The sequence below is a fragment of the Schistocerca serialis genome, chromosome 4 (genome assembly GCF_023864345.2).
Source record: "Schistocerca serialis cubense isolate TAMUIC-IGC-003099 chromosome 4, iqSchSeri2.2, whole genome shotgun sequence".
Lineage (NCBI taxonomy): Eukaryota > Metazoa > Arthropoda > Insecta > Orthoptera > Acrididae > Schistocerca > Schistocerca serialis.
Window position 1 is genome coordinate 25,574,332 of NC_064641.1, and position 15,306 is coordinate 25,589,637.

At 38.3% G+C, this 15,306-nt stretch overlaps 1 protein-coding gene and 1 long non-coding RNA gene across 2 annotated transcripts in view; one reads left to right on the plus strand and one right to left on the minus strand.

Moving 5' to 3' along the window:
- LOC126473346 (mediator of RNA polymerase II transcription subunit 1) overlaps positions 1-9,809 on the minus strand; it is a 221,400-nt gene extending 211,591 nt beyond the window's left edge. The window contains exons 1-2 of the mRNA XM_050100343.1: positions 9,520-9,809; positions 9,303-9,424 (exon numbers count right to left, since the gene is read on the minus strand). Of these exons, the coding sequence (XP_049956300.1) occupies positions 9,303-9,424; positions 9,520-9,577 (180 nt within the window). The 5' untranslated portion in view covers positions 9,578-9,809. The remainder of the gene's footprint in view (positions 1-9,302; positions 9,425-9,519) is intronic.
- Positions 9,810-9,819: 10 nt separating this feature from the next.
- The window catches only part of LOC126473347 (uncharacterized), a 43,314-nt gene continuing 37,827 nt past the window's right edge, over positions 9,820-15,306 (plus strand). The window contains exon 1 of the long non-coding RNA XR_007586439.1: positions 9,820-9,986. This is a non-coding gene — a long non-coding RNA (uncharacterized LOC126473347). The remainder of the gene's footprint in view (positions 9,987-15,306) is intronic.

Genomic DNA, 15,306 nt, shown 5'->3' on the forward strand with positions numbered 1-15,306 from the left:
TAGAAAGTGTTGTACAATTTTTTCAGTTTTGTTACTATTCTAATTTTTGAATGCCTCATGCCTAGAATTAACTACTGTTTCACAATTTGTGTTCCACCAAGGTTGGTTTTGTTTCTTTTGAAGTGGAAATACATTTTGTGCTGTTTCGATGAAATTTTCTTTTAGGTTTTGCCAATTGTTAGATTTTTTTTGTCAAGTTCACTTGTAGCAATGTCCAGTGGACCTAGGGATGTTTAGGAGTGTGGAAATCTCACGTACAGATGTATGACACGAGTGACACCCATCACCTGACCATGTTCGAAGTCCATGAGTTCCGCGGAGCACCCCATTCTGCTCTCTCACAACATCTAATAACTACTGAGGTTGCTGATATGGAGTACCTGGCAGTAGGTGCAGAACAATGCACCTAATATGAAAAACATGTTTTTTTGAGGGTGTCCGGATACTGTAGATCACATAGTGTAGGTATAATTTTAAAAGCATAATCAGTAATCTGTAAGTTTATTGAGATTTTGAAAAACAGTGTTGCATATTTAAAACAAAGAATCAGGATAGCATTACATTACACACTGCCAGACAAAAAAAGCGAAGCAACCGGAACATATGATCAAATGTCAATGTAACGTTACTCTATACACATACACATCTTTGGTGTGTTTGTAAATGATTAAGAATTGCAAATCTATGTGGCAGAATGGCCACCAGAGTGTATTAGTGATGTTCATGTTGAGCACTATTAACGAGGGGGGAACAGTTTCAGATACTGAGTGATCACTGTGAAGGACATGCAGATGTAGAGTACACGTGTGAGACTGTGTTCTCAGTAGAGATGGGTAGTTCGCGAACAAACAGGTGCAAAGGAATGGTTCACCAAGATGAACGAAAGGACCGAGGAACGAATTCCAAGGAACGATCGGTTCATAGTTCATTTCGGTCGCGGCGGTCTACTTATAGTTCCGGGAACGAGGAACGATCGGTTTATAGTTCACTTCGGTCGCGGCGGCCTACTTATAGTTCCCAGGAACGAGGAACGATCGGTTCCTAGTTCACTAGTTCACTTCGGTCGCGGCGGTCACTTCGGCAGTTCTCATTCCAGCCTCTGTCGTGTGCTCGTCTCAGTCTCGATCTCCCTCGGCCGCACTCGTCGTTCTTCGCATGACCACCTGTCTCAGTTCCACTGCCGACTGCTCCTAGTTAGTTCAGTATCCAGTTGTTCGTTTCATTCACTGTGCTCGCCTATTTTACATGTGTTCCAAACTGTTCTTGCTCTTGGTTCTGGCTATTCAGCGTCCACGACCGGTAATCAAAAAGTATTTCATAGTTACGTAAATTACATAAAAATTAAGTTTTATGTAATAGGTACGTCTTTTTAGGTAACAAAAGGGCATATCAGCTCATTTCATTATATCGATGAACAGCAGAAGACATACTTATAACAAGGCGTTTTTTTTTTGTTATTTATACATTTTTTGGTTTCATCGACTTGATTTAGCAGCTAACTTAATTTTTAGTGTAAGAAAATTCATATAAAATGATTTTCGTGTATCTTTCATATACAAAACATTACATTTAGGAAGGCTCTAATTATTTTTAAGTTTGGTTGTTTCCAATTTGCATTACCTGCTAGTTTGGTTTCTTTGGGGGGGGGGGGGGTCATTTGGGCTCAGTAGGAAAAGCAGTGCCTCTCCATTTGAAAAGGCATAGATTGCCATAAAATCATATTTACTTATTATCTCAAAAACATTTGTGCAGGAGCAGCTTTCAAACCAAAAACTTTATTACTGCGAACTTAATTATTTTTATTATTATTCTTGCATTAACGTTAATAATGCAACATAAAAACCTAATTTTTACTAAGAGACGCAAGTATGAGATAACCACATTTATTTTATGCTTCCATTAAAGTCTCTACTTTGCCTACCAACTCAGAGACAACGTGAAGTTTATATAGGGTGTAAACGATTATTGTTTACAACGGAGCATAGCTATGTAGTGGAAGTCGAAACAAAGAATTTTATACAAGACACTTGTGGTCTATTAAGTTGGGAAACAGCCACCAACAGGTTTACAAGACTACATGAGCTATAGTCCATGTGCGTCACGTGTGATTTTCATGTTCTCTTCTCCAGCTCTCTACACATCATCATTGATTGTTTCGCAATTGTTGCTTGCATTAGCTTGTTATTTCTTCAGTGCCTAATTATTACATGTTTGTCTGTTTGTTGTATCTGCTCCTAACGGGCAACACATCATCCGTCATTGGCGAGCAGTCTGTACTCGGGGCCGGTTTTCCGTGCGCCACCCTATATTATTTCCCTGCGATCAGCCACACAAAGCTACGGTTGGCTAAACGAGAGGTTCTGCAGAATCACAGAAATTACTTCTAAAAGTGCGTAAGAATTCTGAAATGAATAAAAACTCTATACTCCAAGGGGGGAGGCAAGTGCCCGCTCTTGGTGCCCTCCATCCTTCAGTCATCTACACAACCAGTTTTCAGTTTTTCATAAGAACCATATACCAAACACAAATGAACGGTTCCCAAAAAAGAACCATCAGCAGTTAACTAGTTCCCAAGGATGAACGAGTTTGCCCATCTCTAGTTCTCAGCATCTAACAGAGTTTGAAAGGGGACTCACTGTGGGTCTCCATTAGACCAGAAGGTAGAAACCTGCGACATCCAGGTTTGTGGAGCATTCAGATGTGACAGTGGCCCGATGATGGACTGCATGGAAGTGTGAGAGCAGGCCTACTCATCATAAAGCCCCAGATTTGTCCCCAACAGAACACGTGAGAGACTGTTTCAGTGACAGTATCCAGGATACTGAGGATCAGTTACAACAGGAGGACCATCTTGCCTCAGGAGAAGATATATATTGGCTTTATGCCATCCTCAACCAAATTAGTGCATGCATTCAGGCCACATGGGTGCAATGTCCTACCAAAAAATTGGCTCATACCGCCAATCCTTCGTAAATTTGACTCGATTTTCTAATCACTGAAATAATACGAAATACCCTCCCAATTCATGAACTATCATTTCGTTTCCTCCTTCTGGACACTTCATTCTTTTTTTTTTTTCTGGCATTGTATATCGATCAAAAATTGTGTAGAAACATATACAGTAGTCAGTGTGTCAGCAGCAGTACAAGATAAGACAAAGTTGTCCTAAGCCAGAAGGTTTGTTGAAAACTTTGGTGCTATACTAGGCATGGTCCTGATGGAGGTGGTGCAATTTTGCTTTCCTTTGTACCAACTTCCCAGCCATACAGAGTGACCTACAGTTTAACACTGCCTCCAAACAATAGCGCAATCTGGCATTTTTTTCACTCTGATGTATCTTCGCCATGGACAAAAGAAGCAATAAGTGACAGAGAATAAAAATTCTTTGGGCTGAGTGGGGCTTGAGCCCAAGTCTTTTCGATAGGTGGTTTGATGCTTATCCAGTTAGACATACTGAAGCTTGAAATACTACCATTCATCATTGAAACTAATTTTTGGAAGTAAAGGTTTTGGTACCAGATTGATTTGGAGCACAGATTGTAACACATATGAAATTGGAAAGTGGAACTTTGCTAGAAGGCAACAAATGTGTCACCGCAACAACATATTTTTTTAGGACAAAAAAATCTACGTTGTAGAAATGGACTGACATTTAGCATAATATGAAGTCAAGCTTAGATTCAAATTCATAGTTTGGTTGTGAGCTAGCATGACCAACAAATACTGCACAATAACAATCTATTTTTTATGCAATGTGCATTTTGCATTTTTATTTAACTTCCCCCTGAAAACTCTTTATTTTCCCACAGTGGTCTGAAGTTTACAAGTTTTTAATAGTTTCACAAGCATTAATAATGAGAATTCCCCCTCCTCCCCCTCTCCACTGAAAACCCCATATTCCCACAGAGGTCTTGATACTTCGGAAGCTAAAATACGCATAACTGTATGGTGTAATAATTCTCATACAGGCTATGCAGTGCTGACGAACTATTGCCTTGCTGATAGCATCAATTTCGAAAGCTGATGTACTTTATTGTACATACGTATTCCTCACTACTTGCCAACCATGTAGCAACCAAACACCTCAAGTAGATTTAGTTTAAATAAAAACTTTTTTACTGCACCTGCGTGTAATTAGGTGAATCTTACATATCCGCCTATTTTCCCATGAATATCATCTGAACAGCATATACATTACGTAACCCATTTAAATATAAACAAGGAATTGAAATCATTCTGTCAGAATGTGCAAATATTAGAGAAATGAGCAATGGTTTACTGAGGACACAAAATTTTAAACAAAACAGGGAATTTCAGATTAGCAAGTAGCTTTTGCGGAAGAAACAAGTCATGTGGAGACTCGTATACTTCTACATAATGACATAAATTACAAGACCAGAAATTGTTTTAATTATTTAAATGATGAATTGTGTTTGAGAGCTATTATGTAGAAATACTGTACTCACTCGCAAATGTTATAATCATCTCAATATACAGAATTCCAGAGGTGTGATCAACACAACTATTCTCGTCTAAGCTTCAAATTATGCTAGAAGACCTTTGTTGAGCAAAAAGAAAAAAAACTGCTACACTTCAAGATTTACTGACTTAGTACAAAAATATGGTTTCAAATTGAATTTCTTTGAATCTACCAGAGACAATGGCTGATCAGCAACTTGTACTGTTAATGTTCTAACTAATTATATACATGAAGACGTGTATAAATTTTGTCTAGATCTAGGTATTTCAGACCTTTGTGCATTGTTCACTGAGCCGCCACAGACAGACCGGAACATTTCACATATGAGAACTTCAGCAAAGAAAACTTGCTAATATTTTGTAAGAAGCTAAAAGAGAAAAAATAGCCTTTTGATCATTGTAACACACGTGATAAAAACAGTTTTCTTGGCGTCTTTAATGAAACATTTCCACCAGACTCTGCAGCAATAAAATGACAAATAAATTAAAGTGGATTACCCAGGGCATAAAAATTTCCAGTGTAATGAAAAGGCAACTGCACGGAGAATTAAAATATAACAAAGATATTGATTTCATTGAATATGTTGGACTCTATAAAATCATATTCAGGCTAATTTTAAATTATAAAAATAAGACAAAGGCGGTGTGGTCAGCCATTAAATCTGAGCTAGGTGTTGAAGCCTGCAACCAAGAAATTTCAAAAATTGACATTGAAGGAAATACTATTGTAAGTCCAACCCAAATACCAGAGTACTTTAACGAATTCTTTATAAATGTATCAATGTCTGATGTAGATGTAACAGATTATCACAACAAAGTAAATCCCTTTGGCTTAAGAGAAAACTCTGAAAACTTTACAAAATTTTTAAAAGTTTCTGTGGAGGATGTACAAAATGCTATTCTAACACTAAGAAACAAAAAATCTGGAGATTGGGATAGAATACCCACCAAAGTTATTAAAGCAGTACACAATAAAATTGCAAACCCACTAGCTCAAATAATAAATCAAAGTTTTGAAGAGGGCTGTTTGCCTGAGGTACTGAAATATACTGAAGTCAAACTACTCTTCAAGAAGGGATCAAGCATGGCCATGAGAAATTAACATCCTATCTCAATTCTCCAAGTCATATCTAAAATATCTGAAAAATTTGCTGTTGCCCAAATCCAATACTTCTTTGCAAAATATTCTATTATTCTAAACAATCAATTTGGTTTTCAGCAGGGGAAAAACACCACAGATGCAGTGAACAGTTTCACTGAGAAAATAAGTATGTCACTAGACAAGAGAAATAAGGAGGAAGGAATTTTATGTAACCTCACGAAAGCATTTGATTCTGTAAACCATGCACTGCTTACTTACAAACTGGAAAAGTATGGCATTAGCGGCAGCACCCTACAGTGGCTTAAATCCTACTTATCAAACAGAAAGCAAAGCGTTAGCATCTCTTTAAATGGCACATATTCTTTTTCTGACTAAAAAAAGGCTCCACATTAGGCCCAGTCCTATTTCTCTTCTACGTAAATTACTTACCATTAAATATCGGTTCCCCATCAGTTCTGTATTACTTGAAAATCAGGATTCGGAAAAAATTCCCAAATCTGTGATCAGTGCCCTCAGTATCTTTGTTTCAGCTAAACTTGTCTAAGACTGGCATGATGCAATTCAAAACCAAACAGTCAAAATATGAGCAGATTAACACTGTTCACAATAACCAAGATATGGAAGAAGTTGACTCAGTCAAATTCTTAGGTACAAATTAAATAAAAATTTGAGCTGGCAGGCACACACTGAATGCTTGGCAAACAAACTAAGCAGCTTTGCATTTTCAGTGCAAATATTATCAGCTGAAACTGACATGAACACACAAAAAGTAGCATATACAAGCTACTTTGAATCCATCATTAGGTATGGTATTGTTTTTTTGGGGTAACTCCACAAACATAGTGTGTATACTAAAAATGCAGAAAAAAATCACTCAAAATATGTGCACTGCAAATCATACAGAACCATGACGTCCATTATTTAGCAAACTTAAAATATTAACTCTGCCATTCCTATACATATATGAGATTATCATATTTTTGTACAACAATCATGAATTATTTGAGTGAAACCATTTTGTCGCTTCACATGATACCAGAAACAAAGAAAGTTTCATGGTCTCCACATACCACCTCAGACTGTACGCCTAGGGACCTTAATAAATGGGAATAAAATTTTGTAATAAATTAAAAGGGAACAAGTTAATGCAGATGAATTTAGGTCCACTTAAGAGAGGCACTGACACTGAAATGTTATTACTCAGTGGATGAATTCATGCAGGACAAACTGGAAATTTGAGCTGAACACAATGTGTTACATACACCAAGAAATATCCTTATAAAGTTATTATTTATTTTAATGTTATTACTTATTAGTGTTAAACTCATTGTAGCAGTATTATAAATTTTTGACATGTCTCCTGTACACAAACCACATGGATTGCAAATGTAACGTCATGAGATGAATAAAACACAATTCTGCAACTGCAATATTGGCACATTCCATATCATAACGAATTATCACAAAAACAATTCACGAAACATCCAAATCTCTATGTTCTTGTGGCCATCACAAACTGGGCGAAAGAAGTGTTAAGCTCATCAGCATCCCCCACAAAGAAATGCTTGCATCCTGCCATCCACCTTGTGTGCATGCCCATAAACCATAAACAGGGTCGACAGAAGCGTCCGATCCCACGCATCGGCTTTGACCCGTGACGTAAGGGTGTTGTCGTGTGTGACGTCATGACGGCGCGGAGTTTGGTTTGAGTGTGGCTGTCTCCAGTTCTTTTTTATCTTATTTTATTTACTTTTCTGATCTGTCCGTTCTATACCGTGAGATTTTTTTTTTTTAAGACAAAAAACACTAATCAGCTACTTAAGCATCTTTATCTTCTATGGGTTGCAGGGGTTACGACCCCTGGGGGGACTAGTGTAGCAGGGGATACAACCCGTCAGCTTTGGCCAATGATATCACAAGTCGCCAAACGAGAAGCGATTCTTCTTAGTGTTGTAGCTCCCTTCAGTAGCTGATAAGTGTTTTTTGGCTTTTTTAAAAAAAAATCTCACGAGATAGAATAAACAGATCCACTTTATTAAGCAATCAGTAAAAAAATGAAACTGAAACATAACAGCAAAAGCGAAAATGGTAAACTGCTCTCTGGCGACTTGTGACGTCATTGTCCAAAGCCGACAGGTTGTATCCCCCGCTACACTAGACCCCCCCCCTGGGGAGGTGGGTGGGTATTCATGCATGGCTGTCTTCACTTACACGTTGTAGCTACGCAAGGCGTCTAAATTTGTTTATATTTAGTTTGCCCCCCACCCAAAACACCCCATTTCCTGCGCTTGTCCCGTTAGTGTCATTAGGCTTCTTGTGGAAAGAGTGTGTGTTTGTTTTTGTTTCCGCCGTATTTGTGACGTCATGGGTCAAAGCAGACGGGCGGGATCGGACGCTTCCGTATTTCCCATAAACAAACACGGTGTCATACCTCACTGTCTTGCTAGCAGTCAAGAAGAAACTGTACATATTAGCTATGTCAGTTAGTCTTCAATTGATTTCTGATGTTATCACTACCAAATTCAAAAACTGTCCAATATACAGCAAATGTACTCCTTGCCACCTTATCGTCATTGAGGAGCTGCTGTGTCCAAATTCTGATGGAGCATGGTCTCGTACTTGAGTTAAAATATTTCAATCTGCTCAAAAAAGTCGGTATATGTCATTGAATCACCCTGTCTGTAATTAAAAGCTGCAATGCTGTGTTATACACTATGAGCTACATCCATGTCCAGGCTCTGCAAACCACAGTGAAGTAGGTGACAGTATTTCCCATTGAACTACATTTAATCATTTTTTCATGTTCCGTATTGTGTACGGAGTGCAGGAAGAATGCTTCAGTGTATGCTGTAATTAGTCTAGTCTGGCCCTATGTGAGTGATATGAAGGGAGCTGTAATATATTCTTAGATTCTAACTTTAATACTAGTTTTTGACACATTGTATACAGGCTATTGTGGAATAGCTGACACTTATCATCAATTATCTTTTGTAAAACATTTTCTAGAAAAAAGGTGGCTAGAAGATGGATACAAATGAAAATTAGGTGAAATTAGTTGAATAATCATGTTATGAGACCCAACATCAGCAACAAAGCATGCCAAATGGTAATGCTTTCTTTTAGTAAGTAATGCCCCACTGGATGTGAGAACATTATTAATTAGCTCAGTTACATAAAAATGACTAGTACTGGTCAGAATGTTGTTGGGCGTATCATGTAGAAAATTTTTTAGATAGCCTCAACCATCATCAGCAGAAAGATATTTCAGTGCAGCACTGCCCAAGTAAGTGCAACAATGCACAACACAAATTCGTTTTTGTGCCAGCTGTGAGAAAAGCTTGTCTTCAGCATGACTATATTTGAGGCAATCATCATAAACAGCACCCAGAATTATTTAAAAAGGAATTTATCAAAATCTGCAAAAACAAGAAAACTTAAACATTAATATTTTGAATTGACTGCAGCTTTAACTAATTAACATCTTACTTGACCTAAAGCTTGCTTGGTTCTTTCCTGTTGGCTGGCAGGATTGCCACTAACACATTAATAGATACATGGGCAGAGGTGTTTCCTCGGTTCAGGAGTTAGTCGTTGGGAAATGATATGTCTATTTATCCATACTATCAAACAAGACATTCCCTGACAAATTTTAAAATTAAGATTGGTAGCGTGGATGACATTCCTTCGTTACAAGCTAGCAAAATATTTATATACAACTTACCAATAGTGCCATACGCACCGCCTTCGCACATTCGACGAAGGATTTGAACTGGCTTGATTTGGTGCGAAGTTTCTCCATCAATAATTCCATCTGCCATTCTTTGCTTTTGTCAAATGACGGGCCTTTAGGAAATAAGGAAGGCACGTTCATTAGCCAGTACTTGGATCTATTTGGGAATGCGATTTATTTAGTTTTCATACAACAATGTTTCTCTTACCGGTTGGTTTCTGATTTACTGCTCCTTCCGAATAACCTTTAACTGGGTACGATGACATTTCTTTTTAGCGTCGTGTTAACAATGAACGACACGCTTTATGACTGAAAATATGGTTTATCACAGTTTCACAAACCAATACCAAACTTGCAAAAAAGTATTTAGATAGCCAGTAAAACCGCTATCAGCCGCACTAGTGGCTTAGTATTCCGTTTCTGCGGTGGTAAATGGGCAATATGAATGTTTAAAATTAAAAACACTATTTTATTCGACGATGCGGGAGTTTGTCCACCTCACCCCACAGCAGCTTCCCCAACAAACCAAAGATGACTTATGAAGGACAGAGCTGAATCCCAGAGAACAGAGATTCACAACCCATCTGTTGAGAATAGATGACACAGCTTGTCAACTGATCAGATGATCACAACAAACAAAGGCGTTGTTTTTGTAAACAAACTAAGTATGCTGAGGTATGTTATATTATTACTAGTAGCTTTCTGTAAATAAAACCTCGTGTATTGATAAAGTAATGTACCCGGGATGTTTTTGCATTAGCTTCACAATGACAATAAAACATAGCGTGCTCGAGTCAGTATACTGTATGTTACCTCCCAGTTCCGTCCGTGAATATAAAGGTAATTGTAATTTTTGTATAACAGAAAAGTTATAAACAGTTGAAGCACCAAAAAAGTTAAAACCTGTAGATCAGAAAGTGTAAAGCTGTGATGTACTCGTCGTGATCTAAAATGTCTATTCATTCGACGTATTTTGTAACCTGTAGATACGTACAGATATTTCTGTTCGCAGTTTATGTCATAATTTAATGTCGGCATTCGAAATTAAACATTAGGCTGTTGTCGCATGGGTGAGAGAATCATTCTGGAAAGTTCTTCTTTCGCATTGGTAGATAATATCAGTATCAGTTCTGCAGTTTTCCAAAGAGCGGTTTACAGTGTTATACGATCGATCATTCTAATATGGTAAACGTAATTCATATCTGAGACATATGAATAAAGGCCGGGAAGATAGTAGTTACAGGTGGTTGGTGCCGTGATCTTGATGAAGAAACCCGTTACATCAGTTAGTTATACTGAAAGACCTGCCCTTATAACTGAGTGCATTAAAGTGGTGCTTCCAGCATATGTCTGGCTAGCCTGGCGTGGGCGAATCCACTCTGTTGATTAATGATGAGCCCAGATGTGGTTTTTAACTGGTTTTCCACAACCAGCTTGGTACATATGGGGCTAGGACACATATCCTGACTCAGATACATGATCTGCAAACATCTTGAAAATATTCTCGCATGTTAACATAGTTTTATCCTAGACGCAGACAGATGGGGTACACAGATTCCGTCCCAAAGGGAGTGGTGGTGTCAAGAAGGGCCACCAACTACCACAAACATTGCATCAACCCATATAACAATGCCGACACCATTGGAATGGTGGGATAAGGCAAAAGAAGAAGCTGAAGCTATACCTAACATATAATTCTCCTGTATTTGCACATACTTGCAGGTCGATAGACACACAAACAAACACAAACATACACACAAAATTCTAGCTTTCGGAACCAACGGTTGCTTCGTCAGGAAAGAGGAAAGGAGAGGGAAAGACGAAAGGATGTGGGTTTTAAGGGAGAGGGTAAGGAGTCATCCCAATCCCGGGAGCGGAAAGACTTACCTTAGGGGGAAAAAAGGACGGGTATACACATACACACACACACACACACACACACACACACACACACACACACACACACACAGACACAAGCAGAAATGGATATATATGTGTGTGTGTGTGTGTGTGTGTGTGTGTGTGTGTGTGTGTGTGTGTGTGTGTGTGCGCGCGCGCCGTCCTTTTTTTCCCCCTAAGGTAAGTCTTTCCGCTCCCGGGATTGGGATGACTCCTTACCCTCTCCCTTAAAACCCACATCCTTTCGTCTTTCCCTCTCCTTCCCTCTTTCCTGACGAAGCAACCGTTGGTTGCAAAAGCTAGAATTTTGTGTGTATGTTTGTGTGTCTATCGACCTCCCAGCGCTTTTGTTTGGTAAGTCTCATCATCTTTGTTTTTAGATATATTTTTCCCACGTGGAATGTTTCCCTCTATTTTTTTATATATATATATATATATATATATATATATATATATATATATATATATATATATATACCTCTATCCTGAATTCTCCAAATAAACTTTAACTGCACTGTGTGCAATATTTAAGAGGTAGGCTTTCGACAATCATATAAATAAAGGTGTTTTGTTATCTATTTAATTTTCTTAGGCAAATTATTGTACAATTTTAATCCCTGAAAGAAAATGCTGATAAGAATTTTTTTGCCTGTTTTTCATAGGCAAATGTAAGTCTTAAATGGCTCTTGTTCCATGATCATGTATATGACATTTTGTGATATAGTAACTGACATATGCAACAGACTGGTAAATAAATTCACTTGACACATCAAGGATACACAGTCTTTTTAAATATTCTTTGACAATGAGCCCAACTACTATTTTTAGTTACTATCCTCGTGGTCATTTCCTGCAATTTGAAAACTGCGTCCACATTTTGTACATTTGATCCCCAGAACAGAAACTCATACTGTAACTAAGAATAAAGTAATTGTAGGAATGTATGTCACCACAAAGCACTTGATGTTACACATTGATGACAGGAACATAAGGACAAAGGATTTTGATGACATTCTCGTGGGCAATATCTCCAAGTCAACTGAAAATCAATGCTCATTCCTAAATGCTTTGTGTTTGCTACAAAGTCTACATACTTATTATGTATGCTACAAGTAGCAGAGTTAGTTTTCCTCCTCAAACTGAAATTCATGCTATTACACTCTGCGCAGTTGTACACATCCTTGACAGTTTCATTTGCCTCATCATCTAGGTGTTCTGTCATTTTATCTGTGACTGTAATGTTGCTGTCATTTGCAAAGATAATTTTTTCTTCATCTCTTATATTGCCTGGAAAGTCACTGGTGTATACTGCTATTAAGAATAGAACGGTTTCAATATACTTCTCTGTGGAACAACCATGTGAATGACCGGAACCAGTCACTAGCTGTTCCTCTTATATTTAGTCCTTCTAGTTTGTTTAGTAATATTTAATGGTCGACAGTGTAAAAACCCTTGATCAGGCCTAGAAATAAGCCTGGTACATGTTGTTGTTGTTGTTGTGGTCTTCAGTCCTGAGACTGGTTTGATGCAGCTCTCCATGCTACTCTATCCTGTGCAAGCTTTTTCATCTCCCAGTACCTACTGCAACCTACATCCTTCTGAATCTGCTTAGTGTATTCATCTCTTGGTCTCCCTCTACGATTTTTACCCTCCACGCTGCCCTCCAATACTAAATTGGTGATCCCTTGATGCCTCAGAACATGTCCTACCAACCGATCCCTTCTTCTGGTCAAGTTGTGCCACAAACTTCTCTTCTCCCCAATCCTATTCAATACTTCCTCATTAGTTATGTGATCTACCCATCTAATCTTCAGCATTCTTCTGTAGCACCACATTTCGAAAGCTTCTATTCTCTTCTTGTCCAAACTATTTATCGTCCATGTTTCACTTCCATACATGGCTACACTCCATACGAATACTTTCAGAAATGACTTCCTGACACTTAAATCAATACTGGATGTTAACAAATTTCTCTTCTTCAGAAACGCTTTCCTTGCCATTGCCAGCCTACATTTTATATCCTCTCTACTTCGACCATCATCAGTTATTTTGCTCCCCAAATAGCAAAACTCCTTTACTACTTTAAGTGCCTCATTTCCTAATCTAATTCCCTCAGCATCACCCGACTTAATTAGACTACATTCCATTATCCTTGTTTTGCTTTTGTTGATGTTCATCTTATATCCTCCTTTCAAGACACTGTCCATTCCATTCAACTGCTCTTCCAAGTCCTTTGCTGTCTCTGACAGAATTACAATGTCATCGGCGAACCTCAAAGTTTTTATTTCTTCTCCATGAATTTTAATACCTACTCCGAATTTTTCTTTTGTGTCCTTTACTGCTTGCTCAATATACAGATTGAACAACATCGGGGAGAGGCTACAACCCTGTCTTACTCCCTTCCCAACCACTGCTTCCCTTTCATGTCCCTCGACTCTCATAACTGCCATCTGGTTTCTGTACAAATTGTAAATAGTCTTTCGCTCCCTGTATTTTACCCCTGCCACCTTTAGAATTTGAAAGAGAGTATTCCAGTCAACATTATCAAAAGCTTTCTCTAAGTCTACAAATGCTAGAAACGTAGGTTTGCCTTTCCTTAATCTTTCTTCTAAGATAAGTCGTAAGGTCAGTATTGCCTAACGTGTTCCAGTGTTTCTACGGAATCCAAACTGATCTTCCCCGAGGTTGGCTTCTGCTAGTTTTTCCATTCGTCTGTAAAGAATTCGTGTTAGTATTTTGCAGCTGTGACTTATTAAGCTGATAGTTCGGTAATTTTCACATCTGTCAACACCTGCTTTCTTTGGGATTGGAATTATTATATTCTTCTTGAAGTCTGAGGGTATTTCGCCTGTTTCATACATCTTGCTCACCAGATGGTAGAGTTTTGTCAGGACTGGCTCTCCCAAGGCCGTCAGTAGTTCCAATGGAATATTGTCTACTCCGGGGGCCTTGTTTCGACTCAGGTCTTTCAGTGCTCTGTCGAACTCTTCACGCAGTATCATATCTCCCATTTCATCTTCATCTACATCCTCTTCCATTTCCATAATATTGTCCTCAAGTACATCGCCCTTGTATAGACCCTCTATATACTCCTTCCACCTTTCTGCTTTCCCTTCTTTGCTTAGAACTGGGTTTCCATCTGAGCTCTTGATATTCATACAAGTGGTTCTCTTATCTCCAAAGGTCTCTTTAATTTTCTTGTAGGCGGTATCAATCTTACCCCCAGTGAGATAGGCCTCTACATCCTTACATTTGTCCTCTAGCCATCCCTGCTTAGCCATTTTGCACTTCCTGTCGATCTCATTTTTGAGACGTTTGTATTCCTTTTTGCCTGTTTCACTTACTGCATTTTTATATTTTCTCCTTTCATCAATTAAATTCAATATTTCTTCTGTTACCCAAGGATTTCTACTAGCCCTCGTCTTTTTACCTACTTGATCCTCTGCTGCCTTCACTACTTCATCCCTCAAAGCTACCCATTCTTCTTCTACTGTATTTATTTCCCCCATTCCTGTCAATTGCTCCCTTATGCTCTCCCTGAATCTCTGTACAACCTCTGGTTCTTTTAGTTTATCCAGGTCCCATCTCCTTAAATTCCCACCTTTTTGCAGTTTTTTCAGTTTTAATCTACAGGTCATAACCAATAGATTGTGGTCAGAGTCCACATCTGCCCCTGGAAATGTATTACAATTTAAAACCTGGTTCCTAAATCTCTGTCTTACCATTATATAATCTATCTGATACCTTTTAGTATCTCCAGGGTTCTTCCATGTATACAACCTTCTTTCATGATTCTTAAACCAAGTGTTAGCTATGATTATGTTGTGCTCTGTGCAAAATTCTACCAGGCGGCTTCCTCTTTCATTTCTGTCCCCCAATCCATATTCACCTACTATGTTTCCTTCTCTCCCTTTTCCTACACTCGAATTCCAGTCACCCATGACTATTAAATTTTCGTCTCCCTTCACAATCTGAATAATTTCTTTTATTTCATCATACATTTCTTCAATTTCTTCGTCATCTGCAGAGCTAGTTGGCATATAAACTTGTACTACTGTAGTAGGTGTGGGCTTCGTATCTATCTTGGCCACAATAA